Source organism: Zingiber officinale, chromosome 5B (genome assembly GCF_018446385.1).
Source record: "Zingiber officinale cultivar Zhangliang chromosome 5B, Zo_v1.1, whole genome shotgun sequence".
Taxonomy (NCBI): Eukaryota; Viridiplantae; Streptophyta; class Magnoliopsida; order Zingiberales; family Zingiberaceae; genus Zingiber; species Zingiber officinale.
In genome coordinates this window covers 118,831,375-118,846,682 of record NC_055995.1, presented here as the reverse complement: position 1 = coordinate 118,846,682, position 15,308 = coordinate 118,831,375, and the positions used below count along the sequence as shown (strand labels likewise).

Sequence of the window (15,308 nt, the reverse complement as noted above, 5' to 3'; positions counted from 1 at the left end):
GGTCAATCGCGATCATATATTACCTAAGGTTACCTCCCCCTAGGGTTGCTTAGCTTCACTCACTAGGATTTCCATTGTTTGGCTTCACCCATCAGGACTTCCACTACCTAGCTTCACTCACTAGGGCTTGACTTCATACACCAGGACTTCCACTACCTAACTTCACTCACTAGGGCCTTACTTCATTCACCAGGACTTCCACTACTTAACTTCACTCACTAAGGTCTGACTTCATTCACTAGGACTTCCACTACCTAGCTTCACTCACTAGGACTTCCACTACCTAGCTTCACTCACAAGGGCATGACTTCACTCACCAGGACTTCTCTTTGTCTAACGTTCAGTTAGGACTTACCATTGCTAGTCATCTAATCCTGATTAGACTTATCTCTTTCAAACATCAAATCCTGTTTGGATCAACCCTTGGTCAAACTGACCAAACTTAGGTACATTGTCAAACATCGAAACCATAGAGGTCTGTTGCACCAACACTTTCCTCATTTTCTCTCATCACACTTTCCCTCTCTTCATTCATTCTCATCACATTTTCTCTCTCATCATATTTTTTTCTCACATTCAACTTTCTCACATTTAATTTTTTTCTCTTATTTTTCTCTAAGGGTGAAAAAGGAAATTTTAGTTTATTCTGATAGAAAATATTCAACTAATCAAATATTGTTTTTAAGATTGATATTGATGCTTATCCATTCTCATTCCACAATACTATGATTTTCATTCTCATTCTAATTTCTAAAAAAGAACCAAACGCCACCTTAACTTTCATCTTCATCCCTTACTACATGTCATTCTTTTTTTTTAAAAATAAATAAATAAATTATTTCAATAAATTTATGAATATTTATTAAATTATTAAATTCTGGTACTCTCGCACTTTGATTGGGTGAAAATTTCTATTGAAACAGTAGATGAAATATGTGTTGGTGACTAGATAAATAGATAAACTAAATTTTTGTCTGAGAAGAGAATGGTATGGGTAGGGTATAAGTAAAATTTTACCATATTTATCTCCATATCTAAATCTAAAAATGCTGATATCCGAATACACAATTATTTAATTGGGAGAAATTGTCATCCCTAAAATGGAGCTTGCATAACTATAAAATCGCCATCATATTTGAATAAATTGAAAAAATAATCTCTTATAATATATCACAAAAATAATCTCTTATATATAATATAGGAGGGACTTATATTGTCTTTTAATATAATACAGAGGGAGAAGGTAGGTTAAAACTTGTCTCGTATATTAAACCTACGTTTTGTTTCAATGGAATTTGACCTACTTCGACATCAAAATAAAACTAAAACTGAAGTCAAACCAAACCCAACATGTGCATCCTCAGCCTGATAATAGCTGTTTTTTCTCTTCACATTCAGCAATAAGTCAAAAAGCTCCCTAAAAAATTCACATAAAGTCAATCCTAAATAATTTAGAAAGGTTAACTTCTGATTCGTATATTTGGCCTACTTCTATAAAACTAAAACTGAAGTCAAAACAAGCCCTACCTGTTAAGCTTAGCCTAATAATAGTTGTTTTTCCTCTTCACACTCAGCAACAAGTCAAAAAGCTCACTCCAAAAAGAAATTCACATAAAGTCAATCCTAAATAATTTAGTCGACATATAATGTCAATTTCTCAACTTGTGACAGAACATCCAATGCGAAATACTTACTGCCTCCGGCTATGGCAGAAAGTGCCCACAGAAAAGAAAGAGATGCCATTTCAATCTTCAGAAACCAGGAGCCCCCACCTCTCAATGCTGCCAAACTGAGCATGATTCCTGCTCAAGATCATTCAACTTTTTATTCGCGTGTCCCTATCATTAATTAGGAACGCAGCTTTTCTACATAAGTATAGATCAGCTCAAGCAGAGGTCGGCCATGGAGTCCAGGTCCAGGTTCTTCACGCTGCTCGTCTTCTCAGCGCTGCTCTTCCTCTCCATCTCACAAGGCACAGCTCCATGGCCTTCTCTTTCTTTCTTTGTTTTTTTTTTTAAACAGAAATCCTTTCTTTTGCTGATTGAAATTCTTTGCTGACTGATTCAGTTTGTGCCTGTTTGAAGTAGATGGAGGAAGAGTTGATGCTGTGAGATCTGCACCTGAAAATGAGGTGAGTTACGTGCTGTTCTTGTGTTCCTGCTCTTGCATGTTTTCATTCACTGTGAGTGAATTGACTGGTTTCTTTGTCTGTGTGCGTGACAGGAGTTAGGGTTGTGGAAGGGAAGGGAACTGGTGGAGATGAGCATGGATTACCAGGAACCGGGAGCTAATACCAACCCTAGAGGTGGATTGGTTCCTCCTCCGTCAACTCCTTAGCCTCTTGCCTTCTCTGTGAGTGTGAATCAGGTTCTTTCTCCTTGTTGCTTACTGCGTGTTCGAGTGTGTAATCTGTGGTAGTATTTGTGTGATTGGTGTTTGTTGTTGAGGAGAATTGGTGATGTAAATTTAATAGTAAATCTGTTGTTGTTTATGGTTAAATAAAATATTTAGGACATTCAGACTTTAAGTTGTTGAATCGACTTTAATAATTATGAAATGTTATTGTTTGTTTGAACCAAGTTGGAGATGCTTTTTTTAATCGTGAATTTGATTTGACAGGAGGAAAGGGGAAATGTTTTTTTTTAACTAGGGTGCCCTATTCTTATGATTCGATTAATTTTGAAAGTTATTGTTCCACTCCATAAAAAATTTTCGAGGATAATTCGTGAAAATAATTGACTTTTTCCGCCCACGCATATTTGGTTCCTCCGCCGCCCTGCCTAAATTTTCTCATAAAATTCAATGCCACACGCAACGCTCAATTTATATCCATTACACGTCTCAACGGCTGTGCTATGTCCGTAGAAGCCCAGAAAAAAAAATGGTCTATGGTTGTGGCCGGAGTTATAATTTAATATTTATAAAAAATTTAATATTTGATTTAATAATTTTTTCTCAATTTGAGTATTTAATTAAATATAATTTATCAAAAAGTGTAGATAGAGATATAAATTTATTAAAAGACATACGTTATTTTGATATTATCAAAAAAATATACCTTTTTAAGTGTATTTTTTATTTTACCCTCTTGATAATTTAATTTTTTCTATCATTTTTTTTATTATTTTTTCTCTTTTTTTTTATCGATATGAAAATATATGAATAACATTAGTTAATTTTTTAATAACATTTTAATATATTTGAAAAAGTAAAAATAAAAAATAGATATTATATTTTAATAACATATGAATAACATTAGTTAAAATTTACTGATAACAATTATATTCATTTTAGTTTCTATAAATTATGATAAAAAAGTTTGATATTTATTATTTATTTTTATTTTTTATAAATATTAATATATAAAATAAAAAAATCATCAAAAACATTCACATTGAATTTAATATGAAATTATATCAGACACAACCATATCAGCCCACCAATCGTTGGACATTGTATGCATATCAAATTTATATAAGTAGATAACGTCATTGGTCGGGCGAGGGAGAAATGATGTGGGGGCGATCGGCTTCCTTCCTTCTTGAGGAGCGCCAACGCTTCTACCCCGACTCCGCCACCGCCACCACGGACGCCAACCCTAACCCTAGTTCGGGTGGCAGCGGCGTCTCCGCCTACTACCAGACGCGGGCGGACCACCACGCCGTCGTCAGCAGCGACTGGCTGGCCCAGGCCGAGGCCGCTGTCGACCGCGATGCGTTCCTCTCGTTGGGCAGGCCACCTGCCTCATCCTCCTCCTCCTCCATTCCTTTCAGCGTCATTGACGAATTCAACCACTGGCGGAAGAAGCCGGACCTGGCGGAAGCCGTCGCCGCCATCATGGCCCTCTCCGCTGTCATCCGCTCCAGCGAGGCTACGACCATGATGGAGCTGGAGATTGAACTCAATAAGGCCTCCGACACGTTGAAGGTTTGCTCTTTTCAAATATGTGGCTTATCTTTTGTTGGTTTGTACGAAAGCGTCGCTCAATTCTTTGTAACTCGATTTAGGGTTTCGCGGTAAAAAATTCTTTGAAGCATTTGTCAACTATGATCGGTGGGGTCATTATATTTCTTGAAGATCCTACCTTTTCGATACTTGCTGCATGTTACTTCACTTGTTATCTTGCTGATACCCATATTTTGTTCAGTACTATTTATGAAGTTGTGTTTGCTACTAGTTTGGAAATCTTGTCAGATCAGAGATTTCTGCTACCCTATCAGTAGCTTTGTCATTCCTCTTTTCTTGGGCTTTTGTGCATCTATCACTCGATCAACTTAATCAATAAAATCTGTTTATAAGGCCTACAAATATAAAGATGGTCTGGTCCATTTGATCCTGATAATTTGTTTGGTTCAGGTGTCCACTTAGACGATTAATAACCTGATATTATCTTGTGGTGCTAACATGACCTGTTCTAATTGTCTAATTGTTGACTCGTTTAACAACATTATATGTGTTTCTTTGCTTTGTAAGTTATCATGCAAACAACCCAATTTTTAATTTTGCCTCAGTATAGTAATTATATCTTTTACAAAGTGATCATAAAGCATGGATCTTCAAGAGTCACACTAGCAAATAGCAACATCGTGTTGCTAGTATACTTCATACTTTATCAGTTAATAACACACAGCAAGGTCCCATTTAGCAGTTATGTCCTTCAGGTTTGGTGATTATAGTTTCCTTTTTCCATTTAACAAGGATAGATTAATTGTTTTATTGAAGGAAAGTAATAAAGCTTTTTGAAGGACAGAACTCTAGTACTCTTTTTTCCTTTATTGTTTAATTCATTCTTTTCATTTCCTAGTCTTAATTGTGTAAATTTCTTCCTTGTGACTTTATAAACTTCCAGACACAGATCTGGTGTATGTAAGGAGCTTATATGATCAAACATTTTGTTTACCTAGAAATTTTCACCACATGTGTGATTATGTTAACCAAATAAAACATGCTGCTTTTGAATCAACAGTATGGTTGAACTGCAACATCACAATAATATTATGCTCCCGTGACCTAATTGTTAATCCACCTTATTTTCACCTGTACCAAATGCCCATTTCCTGAATTTAATGAGTTAATAGGAATTATTTTGGTTAAAGACGAGATGTGAAATCCTTCATGATGGTGGCGTCTCTCCAGAACACTTTTTATGTATGTATTAATAAATCTTGGATGACCAAAAATCAGAATCTTATCAATTACTACACGTATATGTGCTTGTTTTTTATACTGCTCATGAAATTATTTTGGTAATAGAAGAACAACTAGTTGTCTGCCCTAAATGTTTAGCAAGGTTCTAAAATTCGCTAGGCTCTAGTCGGGCGTCAGTCTAGCATCTAGTGTCTAGGCCACTTAGGTGGGGACTAGGCGTCGCTAGGCAGATTCCACAATTTCAACATAAATTACATAATAAATCACATTCTATAACTTAGTACAATAACATCAAATTTAAAATGAGTTCAAAATTGCACAACTAATAAAATATCACAAATTTATTCTACTTCTCCAAAATTTTCAACAACTTGTTCTTCATCAAACACGAACTTAATATCATCATTGTGATCCTCCTCTTCTTCTTTGGATGTAAAATTATCCTCGTGAAGCTCTCTCACTCTAGAGCTTCTTTGGGGTTGTCTGATGAAATGATGTTTCCAAAGGATGAAGCTTTGACCAACCTTCAATTCAATCACTTCCAAGTCGCTCGGTTGAGGAAAGATCAAACAACAAATTTTTCTTTAAATCGATTTCTCCCGCTTTTTAACTCTTTGATTTCTCATCAATGTGGGCTTCTTCATTTGCTCTGATTTCTCTAGTTTTGGTTACTTAGTACGATGAAGATGAAGTTTAATTCTAACCGCTAGGGCAAGCCAACAAATCAATTTTCTTATTGTACCAAAGTTTAGGGCTTATAAAACCTAAGGCCAATACAAAAACAAATGTTACATTTCTGTTTTTTTTTTTTATTTAGGCTTTAAATTTAAAAGCCCAAACTAAAAAAAATTATGAAAACCCTGCACTATTTCCACCGTGCCTAGACGACTCTTAGTCGGTGCCTAGGACAGTCTAATCCCGCCTAGGCGAAGGCCGCCTAAGCTGGCCGACTAGCATGTTTTGGTGCCATTGGCTGCCGCTTTGGCCGATTTTTAGAACACCGATGTTTATGATAGTTGGATTATATCTGCATTAACCTCCATGTAGAATCATATTGTTTACAATATTTTTGGATAACCGTTTATGGCTTACAGTTCCATTTCTAACTGAGCAAATCAGCTAGCTACAAAATTTATATGTTTTGAACATGATCTTGTAACCTTATCCTTTTCTCATAGCATCTAGAAAATTAAGATCCTTAGATCTGCTTGGTGAAAAATTGATTTTATTATTGTTTATTTGGTAAATTGGCCTATCTTTGTTCTTACTTTAAACATTCACATTTCTTTTTCAGTCATGGGACACAACTTCTATATCATTGTCAGCTGGTTGTGATCTGTTCATGCGCTATGTAACTCGAACTTCTGCTCTAGAATATGAGAACTTTTATGCTGCAAAGCTTCGGTTGATTGAGCGTGGAGAAAAGTTTGGAGAGATCTCCATGAAAGTACACAACTGTTCTGTGGTTCATGTTCTTACTCTTGCACCATGTAAACAATTACTGACATGGATTTTTTCCAGGCTCGCCGCACAATTGCAATGCTTGCTCAGGAATTTATATTTGATGGTTGCACAATTTTGGTTCATGGTTTTTCAAGAGTAGTATTGGAAGTGCTTAAGCTTGCAGCATCAAATAAAAAACTATTCAAAGTCTTTTGCACAGGTTTTTATCATGAATAAAGCTTTCCGACTGTTCTTTCTTTGGAAGCATGGTCTTCAGCAAAAGAATGTTGACATTTTCTTTCTGTTTTAGAGGGAAGACCTGATAGGACAGGACTAAGGTTGTCGAAGGAACTTGCAGCGCTGGACATTCCAGTAAAGCTTCTGCTTGATTCTGCAGTGGCGTACACAATGGATGAGGTTGACATGGTTTTTGTTGGAGCTGATGGGGTGGTTGAAAGTGGAGGCATAATTAACATGATGGGGACATATCAAACTGCACTTGTGGCTCACAGCATGAACAAGCCTGTTTATGTGGCTGCCGAAAGTTACAAGGTACTCTTATATGGATCACCTCTTTCTTTGATCTCATTCCGTTAGATATCAAACTGGAGATTGGCACCAAACTAAGGATTTTGGCATCATTTGCTATTGCAATTTTGCTATTTCTTAGATATGAATCGTTTTGCAGTTTGCACGTTTGTATCCATTGGACCAAAAAGATCTTGAAACTGCACTTCGACCGATAGACTTTGGCGTTCCTGTTCCACCTGATGTTAAAGTTGAAACATCAGCAAGGGATTACACACCACCTCAGTTCCTCACGCTGCTGTTCACTGACCTTGGTGTTCTTACTCCATCCGTGGTTAGTGATGAGCTGATTCAACTCTACCTCTAAAACTTATCATTTGAGCAAGTTATTACAGCTGTTTTTACTTCAAGCATATTGAAGCCATAGGAACTAATATATACATTGTGAAGTTGTTGAAACAACAAATTTTGTAGTCTTCGTGTTTTGTTGAATCGATATACCAAGAGTTAGCGATCCTTTAGTTTTGCATGCTGTTCTTCAAGATTATTTCTCTTAAAAATATGCTGTTCCATATGTTGAATTGATTACTCCTATCGTTCCCTGTGACCGAGTACAGTTTACGCATTGGACTTTTATTCTTTTATTTGTTTATTCTTTTATTTGTGTAACCTGTAGCTACAAGTTTCATAATATCCTTTTTAAACTTTTAATTAAAAAAATAGAATTTGATGGTGTAAATTAAACTTGGGGGTTCAGGGCGATGAGTAAAATATGTAACTTTATCTAAACAAAATAAGTTATCTCTTGAATTCACCTTAGAACACAGTCCATAATAAACAACTACTATATTTGACTCATGAGAAATAAATTTCAGTATTAATATTAACTACTTCATTTACAATTACTTAAACTAACACTTGGCTTAATGTAAAATCTGCTGATACTGGGATCGATCTTCCACCGGCTTGGCATTGGCATCCACATCGTCTGAAAATACACGAACATGCAATTGGAATTGCTTCAGAGATCTACATCACATTTCCTTGTAAAACTCTGACTACATTCACATGTTGGCAATGCAAGCGTGCCTAAAGCTAGTGCTGATAAATAGTAAAGCTACCTCAGAGGAGTACGCACGAGAAAAAAAACCACCCCGCAATGTAGCCCATCACACCTTGTGGGGAATCCGGCAATCAATATGAATCTTAGCCGAGATAGTCGCAATAGTTCGTACTCTGTCACCGTCACTGTTATTTATTTCTTGTCTGTTCGCTGTGATGTTGCTTGTAATCTTTTATGCTATCATCTTTAATAGTGTTACCACAATAATTAGTATAGTTTCATCTCTTCTCAAAGTCAAGCGAGGCGGATCTTGAAACCATTTTAACCTTATCTGACTCCAAATCTCTCTTTGCTTCTTTATCTGTTCTTGACTTGTACGCTACCTTGTCGGCCACCTGCCCTCTGGAGGCCATGAGAGAGAATATTTAAAATGTTGAATGTCTGCCTTTGTAGTTGGCTTTTTCCAGGTACTACTGGCTAACAATTATGCTTTCGTCTGCACACTGATCTGCACTTTAGCTATTTTAATCGTGCACAATCTACACTGGTTTTGCTGCCACAAATGGAAAAGATCCTGAGGACTCTGGTAGATTACCCAAAAAAAAAAAAAATATGGAATCGTCACATGCAGCGGTTCTTTCAGAATCGATCTTATGAATATAGAGGAAGATAAATACAGGTTATGCTGACAAATGAAAAGATCCTGAGGACTCTGGTACAGACTAAAGAAAGCATGTGAGTGAGCTCCAGACCAGGCCACATGGGATAAAAGAGGATTCTTTCACCATCAGCACATCAACTATTGGACTAGGTCAACATGAAAAAAAGTAAATAAGGAATGACTATTAACTATTAATACAAATTTTTGATGATGATAAATAGATAATGAAGGTAAAGTTAGCAAATTGATGATAAATAGATAAAGTAATATAAGAGGAAGATTTTTTTTTTTTCTCTTCACTGAAGGGATTATTGGCATGTCACATCTGCATGAATACACATCTTGGCTTTTAGCAGTCTAGTCAGAACTGGCCGAACAAGGCTTTACTTTTATTATGGAATAGTCAATGGCTAATGCCGCAATTCACTCTCCACCATTCACAAAATAAAATTGTTAGTCAATATGCAATGATAATTAAACCAGTTTCAGATAAGATCACTGACTCAAGTTCAGGATCAATCGATGTCTAACTAAAGTGCTTAGTTGGCTGCATGTTCTTGTTTATGGAATGATATAGATTTCAAGGAAAAGGAAGCTTTTGATCTTATTGCAGAATAACATGGAACGTCAAGGTTACAGAACACAGCAAACACTAAATATCAAGCACACCAAATTTTTGAATCGATAAGCAGCTCTCATAAATTGAAATAAGGAGTGACAAACGCCTCTTCCTCTGAAATATCATTCGCAAAAGAAACAGGTCATTGCACCAATCAAGCTTCCTGCTGAATCTCCATCTACTTGGCACCATTAACAGAAGCTTCTCCTTCTACTGCTAGAGGAACAGAATCAGCCTGAAAATGGCGACAGAGAGCGCAAATATTAGTAGAAATTACAAAAATGGAGGTAGTAGGACAAGTGTAATTGTGGTTTGAATTTACCAGTTGGCGATATTTGAGGGCATAGAACATCTCCAGGTAACGGCGAGTCTCGCGCCTTTCCAGATTAGAGACGTACTTCCAGAAACCATAAACTCCAGTGAGTGTCATCAACCTCTCAGAGTAAAGCTTCCAGGTATACCTATTTTATTCAAGTGTGTTAGATAACAGTCACAAACCCCTTTTTCCGTATCGAATCATGAAAGGAAGCATCACAAAGAGAAAGGGTTCTTACTTCTCTTCAATTCTCTTCAGCCCCCCAACAGAGATTTTATCCCAGTAGGTTGGGTCTTCCTTGCACTTATCAAAAAAGTTCACAACAATTTCAGCAGCTTTGTCACCCTGATAAGGATCAATGTGGAAGCCAGAAACCCCATCTACTATAATTTCTCCGGGTCCTCCATGCACAGTTGCGAATGTCGGCAAACCACAGGTCATTGACTCAACGACAGTGAGCCCAAAGGCTTCATAGAAGGCAGGCTAACGTAATAGCAAAACAAAAGGTAACACGTTAGTAAAATTTCTCTAACAAACAAAAAGATTGGGCATTGATAGGCAATGAAGATAAGTACTTGAACAAAAACTCCTCCAGTATCGGCAATGTAACGGTAGAGCTCGCCATTGCGAACCCGATTCATCTGGGCAGAGATCCATCTGAAATGTCCGGTCAGATTGTACTTCTCAATGAAGCTGTACATTTTCTTGAATTCTGCTTGCTCTTCAAGATCCTTTGATTCCTTTCCATGGTCTCCACAAACCACTACAAGGTTTGCCAGCTCCTTCAAACGCTCGCTCCGGCCATAGAATTCAACCAGACCTGTTAAGTTCTTCACCCTATCCAACCGTGCCATGGAGAAGATAATCGGCTTCTTGGTGTCCTTCAGCACACCTCTGCAAATTTCTCAAGGTAATCACCAAGCCAATAAAACGATAAAGGAAAACATACAGGAAGGAAGAAATGATTACTTGTGCTCCGTGTTATCTACTGGATTGAACAGCAACTCCTCAATTTCAGGGTGCAGGGAAGTGAGTCTCTTGTGCTTCTCAGTGTATGGGAAGTAAATGGACAAATCGGCACCGGGAGAGACAATGTTGAACTTTGGATCGAATACATCGATTCCATGAACAACTCGGTAGAGTCCTGGGAGAGTAAATGCAGTGTGAGACTCATACTGCCCCACAGTATCCTTGCTGAAATCAGATAACGTTACAGAATTTGATTAAGATCGCATAAAGAAAGGTATAATCAGAATGTTGATCAGCCTGAGTATTACCTTCCAGCAATTTCCTGGAAGGTGCTAGTGATGATAAAGTCAGCATGATTCATAGCGATCAAATCAGCAGTGAATTGGCAAGAGAAATGATACTGATCCTCAAACTTCTTCCAATAGATGTCCGAGTTTGGGTACTTCGTTTTCTCCAAAGCATGGGCGATAGTGCACTGCATGAGAAAAGAATGAGCATTACTAAGGCATTAGCTTATTGATGAACCACTAGCTATGCAGATGCCGATGAAGAAAAGTTCACCTGGGTTACTCCCAATTTATGTGCAAGCAAAGTGGACACTAGATTTCCATCACTGTAGTTTCCGATGATTAGATCCGGGGTGGCTTGCAGCTCTCCAGCCAACTCATTTGCAACATCCTACAAGAAATAGATAAGATATATAAACCTTCCAAACAAATTTAGCAAAGAAGACCCCATGAACAAAGATAATGCAATTAAGCTTACCTCAGTATATGTTTCAAGGTAAGGCCATACTTCAAAGCGGGAGATCCATTTGCGGACTATTCCGTTCTCAGTTCTGAATGGTACACGAAGAATATGAGTATGCTCGGTTCCGAGGACCTTTTCCAGCCTCTGCCCACAAGTTGTGCCCACTGCATCTGGAAGCAATCTGCTAACCTGTATTATCCCAATGACATAATTGTAAGGCAGGCTCTAAGGCACGAGAGTTTGCCCATTTCATTCATTCCAGTTCTTACAATTAGAATTCGAGGTGTGATATCTAGGCCCTGACGCTTGATTCTGAGAAGCATCTCATTTTCTAAAGCACGAACTTGATCCAAAATGTAGACAACCTGCAATTGTCACTACCGTAAGAAACAAATTTAACTTGATGCAAATATATATATTGTCCGGGATTAAATCAATACCTGACCACCAGTGTCGGGGTAGCCCAAAACATTAGCCTGGGCAAAGTAACCATGTGGAGAAAGAATCACGACATTGAACATCATCGGAATTGTTCCCAGGAAAGTTTCCAAGGTGGTTGGATCAGGGGCCTCGAGAAGATCAAGTAGAAGGTGAATGGTCTCATATACACGCTGAGCAGTGTCACCCCAACCTTTTTCCAACCCAAGCTCTTGAAATCTAAAAGAGTGAATTAAGAAACAATGGATCAAATGGAATTCTAATATTGGTCTTTGAATTTCATAGCATAGTATCTACACTACATATTTTGATAGCCAATATATATTCTTATCATTCACCTGTGGTGAAACTCAGAGTAGGGTGTGTCCGATGGAATACTCAGCAAATGTTGCTCGGCCTTCCTCAATGATGCTCGAAGGGCACTAAGGCTCTGGATCCGATCGTTGAGCATCATAGACTACATGGCAAGAATTAATATAAAAAAGACTAGTAAAATGATGCAGCAGAAGAGGATACTATACTTCATGCGACATAGTCAAACACACAAAGAAACTAATCTTACAGTAGATAAATATGGCCATCTTAACTAAGCTTCTTGATTAATGCATCTAAAAGCACAAGGTTGCAATAAAAATATTTATGTTTATGCAACAGATCTTCGACAATGGTAAAAATTCATTCTACAATTACTTGAGGAAAAATTCTACACATGTATAATCATTATTGATCTAGAGAATCAAGTACTTACCATGCCCTTGTAGTTATGCTTCCTGAGGAAATTAAGCAAGGGGTACAAGCTTTCTTTGTCTTGGAACAACTTTGAAGAGAGATGCCGGTTGAGGAACTGCACTCCATTACCAATGGATTTTGATAGCGAGGGACGGGGAAACGAGGCGTTGAAGGGCTCAAAGTCCAACTCCAGCGTGAAGTTGTTGTTCTGTGGGCTGAAAAGGAACAAAATTCAAATCAGTTTCTCAAAGAGGGAAACTGATATCAATCTCAGATTCACCCACCTTCCCTCAACAAGCTCCTCCTTGAAATGCAGGTACTCAGGAACTGTCAACTCTTCCACAGCGAGTTCAGTGATATTGACCCGAACATATTCCCAGACTCCAGGCCTTGGTCGAATTGCCAAAGCAACCCATGGAGGAATGACAATGGCTTCCTGCGTTAAAGGCAACATGCTGTCATGAGAACCTGGATGGCAAGAAACTTGATGTTTTAACTTGTACCTGTGCCGCCTTGATAACATCCTCAAAGGCTCCATCCTTCAGCTTTTCTTTATCTGCCTCAGAAAAGGTAGCTTCATACTCAGCCAACAACTGGTGAGGTTGCAGCATACCCTTACCTTGGTTAATAAACCTAGCAGATGAAATCGTAATCAGATATTGGAAATAGTCCTGAACAAAAGCACTGAGTGGAACAGGATATTCTCATGTTGATAAGCCATGAAACAGAAAAAACAAAGTTTGACATACATGTTTGATATTTCAGTTCATATTTTTCAAGGAACAAGAGAATAGAAGTAAGATGGTTATGAACCTTGAGAAAAGAGCCACCAGTTCATTGGGCTGGGAAGAAAGGGAGCCCCCAATGCGCTCCCTAACACTGTGAGCCCGGGTCAAGCTGCGTTCAGCCATTGCTATGGATGCTCTCTTTCAAGTTTCAAAGAGCCTATACAGCAACAAAAACAAGGAAATCCGGGAACATCTATCAGGTCACTGCATTAGACAAAGAGGCTCAAGGAAATACTTGCCTCAAAAAGGAAGGATCTAAGAAAGGTAACAAGGAGATCAGATCAGCTTAAAACAAGAGATCTATCAAAGTACAACGATAGAGTTTTACTTTTGTTGTAAAAGGAAAATTACATTTTACCATCCACTACTCTCAACAATTACTAGTTTCAGATTCCAAGAATTAGCAAACTACCAAACTAGATCTATTATCAGACACAGAAAATATCTGAAAGGTTGGATAAGATAATTTAAGACGATAAAATAAAATAACAGATATCTGTAGTACGAAGTGTGAGTTCAACTGATCAAATGCATGGCTAGGTAATCACATAGATCTCCCACAGACAGAAACCCAGAAGCATCTATAAAGTAAAATCTAAAGAATATTACAAACACAAATGATGAAGTGGGAGGATCTTGCCTCTTGTTATGTTTGTGGTGCAGATAAAATTCTCAAATAAAAAGCATAACTAGGAAGTAAGAAGCCCTGCTACTGGATCTGCAAGATAGTAGCGAAGTTGAATGAAAAAGTTCTCCTAATGTTTGAAAATTTTTAGGAAATTCTGCCAGGATGTTGCCAAACAGCACAGCAGATCCAACTCGAGCATGAGAAGAAAAGCAGAGACTTTACCTGAAATATTACTCACTTCCATACGAACTACCGCTATAGCAAATCAAAACTTAAAACCCTACCTAAACCCACTTTTCTATTATGATGCTTGTAACTCCCAGCAAGATCTACCCAAAAATTTTTTAAAACAAATGGCAACCAAGAGAACTCTCCACACAGGTGAGTTGGGTATTATAAAAATTGGATTTTGCGGCCAGAAATTAAGTCCAAAGTTAGAACTTTATGCAATAAAACGTTCACGCAGCATCGCCGCCGCATTCTGCAGCAACAGCCAGATCTATGCTTCGGACGTGCAAGGTGAGGGCTTTACCTTGTTCCTGCTGAGCTCGAAAGCTCAAAACTGGAAAAGACCAAATGAGCGACGGAGGAACCAAAGAAAACAGGGGAAACAAAAAAAGGAAAAAACGCAACGCAGTCAAGAAAACGGACTGAACGGAGTTGGGATGGATGGGTGAGGAGCGCTCACCTCTGGTGCCCATTTTATAGTCGGATCGAGGCCCACCATTGCCTTTGTTTAATAGAAGAAAAAAATGTTGGGTGTCGCCTCGCTGTTCTCGATTTCTTCAACCAAACCGCTCTGCCGTCAATGCGCTGCGTTGGCCTGGTTTTTCTTCTCCCTCCCACCGTAAATTTTTCTTACGGTAGCTATAAAAGCACTGACTTTGAGCATTTTTGGTATTTAAAAATAAATAAAAATTGCTGGTTAAGATACCAATTAGATGCCTTTTAAGTAGAATATTCCTATGTTGGGTTTCTCGATCTTCACGATTAATTAAAAAATAAACAAAAGACTGTCCTTATTTTTCTTAAACGTTAATTACACATTTTATTTATTTATTTATTTATCATCATAAAGAGTCTTAAAATACCCTTTTAACTTTTAGATTAAATAATATAATTACTGAGTAATTATAATTAAAATTATTTTTGAATTTTATTTTATTTTTCTTTTCAGTGGGAAAAAAAGAAAATAATTTTAAAACTCAAGGAAGAAAAATAATTGAGG

General features: G+C 37.6%; 2 protein-coding genes across 2 annotated transcripts; one reads left to right on the top strand and one right to left on the bottom strand.

The window, feature by feature from the left end:
- Nucleotides 1-3,474: 3,474 nt before the first annotated feature.
- LOC121985572 (translation initiation factor eIF-2B subunit alpha-like) lies at nt 3,475-7,644 on the top strand. Its single transcript, XM_042539109.1, has 5 exons — nt 3,475-3,927; nt 6,443-6,595; nt 6,670-6,811; nt 6,902-7,143; nt 7,280-7,644. Exons 1-5 carry the CDS (start codon nt 3,511-3,513, stop codon nt 7,484-7,486), a joined length of 1,161 nt encoding a protein of 386 aa, XP_042395043.1. The 5' UTR covers nt 3,475-3,510; the 3' UTR covers nt 7,487-7,644.
- A 1,777-nt stretch (nt 7,645-9,421) lies between these two features.
- LOC121985571 (sucrose synthase 2) lies at nt 9,422-14,770 on the bottom strand. Its single transcript, XM_042539107.1, has 16 exons — nt 14,613-14,770; nt 13,478-13,609; nt 13,168-13,297; nt 12,949-13,100; nt 12,684-12,879; nt 12,274-12,392; nt 11,938-12,154; nt 11,767-11,862; nt 11,513-11,686; nt 11,309-11,425; nt 11,056-11,222; nt 10,748-10,972; nt 10,354-10,672; nt 10,017-10,261; nt 9,785-9,923; nt 9,422-9,697 (listed from the first exon to the last, which is right to left on the bottom strand). The coding sequence occupies exons 2-16, from the start codon at nt 13,573-13,575 to the stop codon at nt 9,641-9,643; spliced, it is 2,451 nt and encodes an 816-aa protein (XP_042395041.1). The 5' UTR covers nt 13,576-13,609; nt 14,613-14,770; the 3' UTR covers nt 9,422-9,640.
- Between the last annotated feature and the right edge of the window lie 538 nt (nt 14,771-15,308).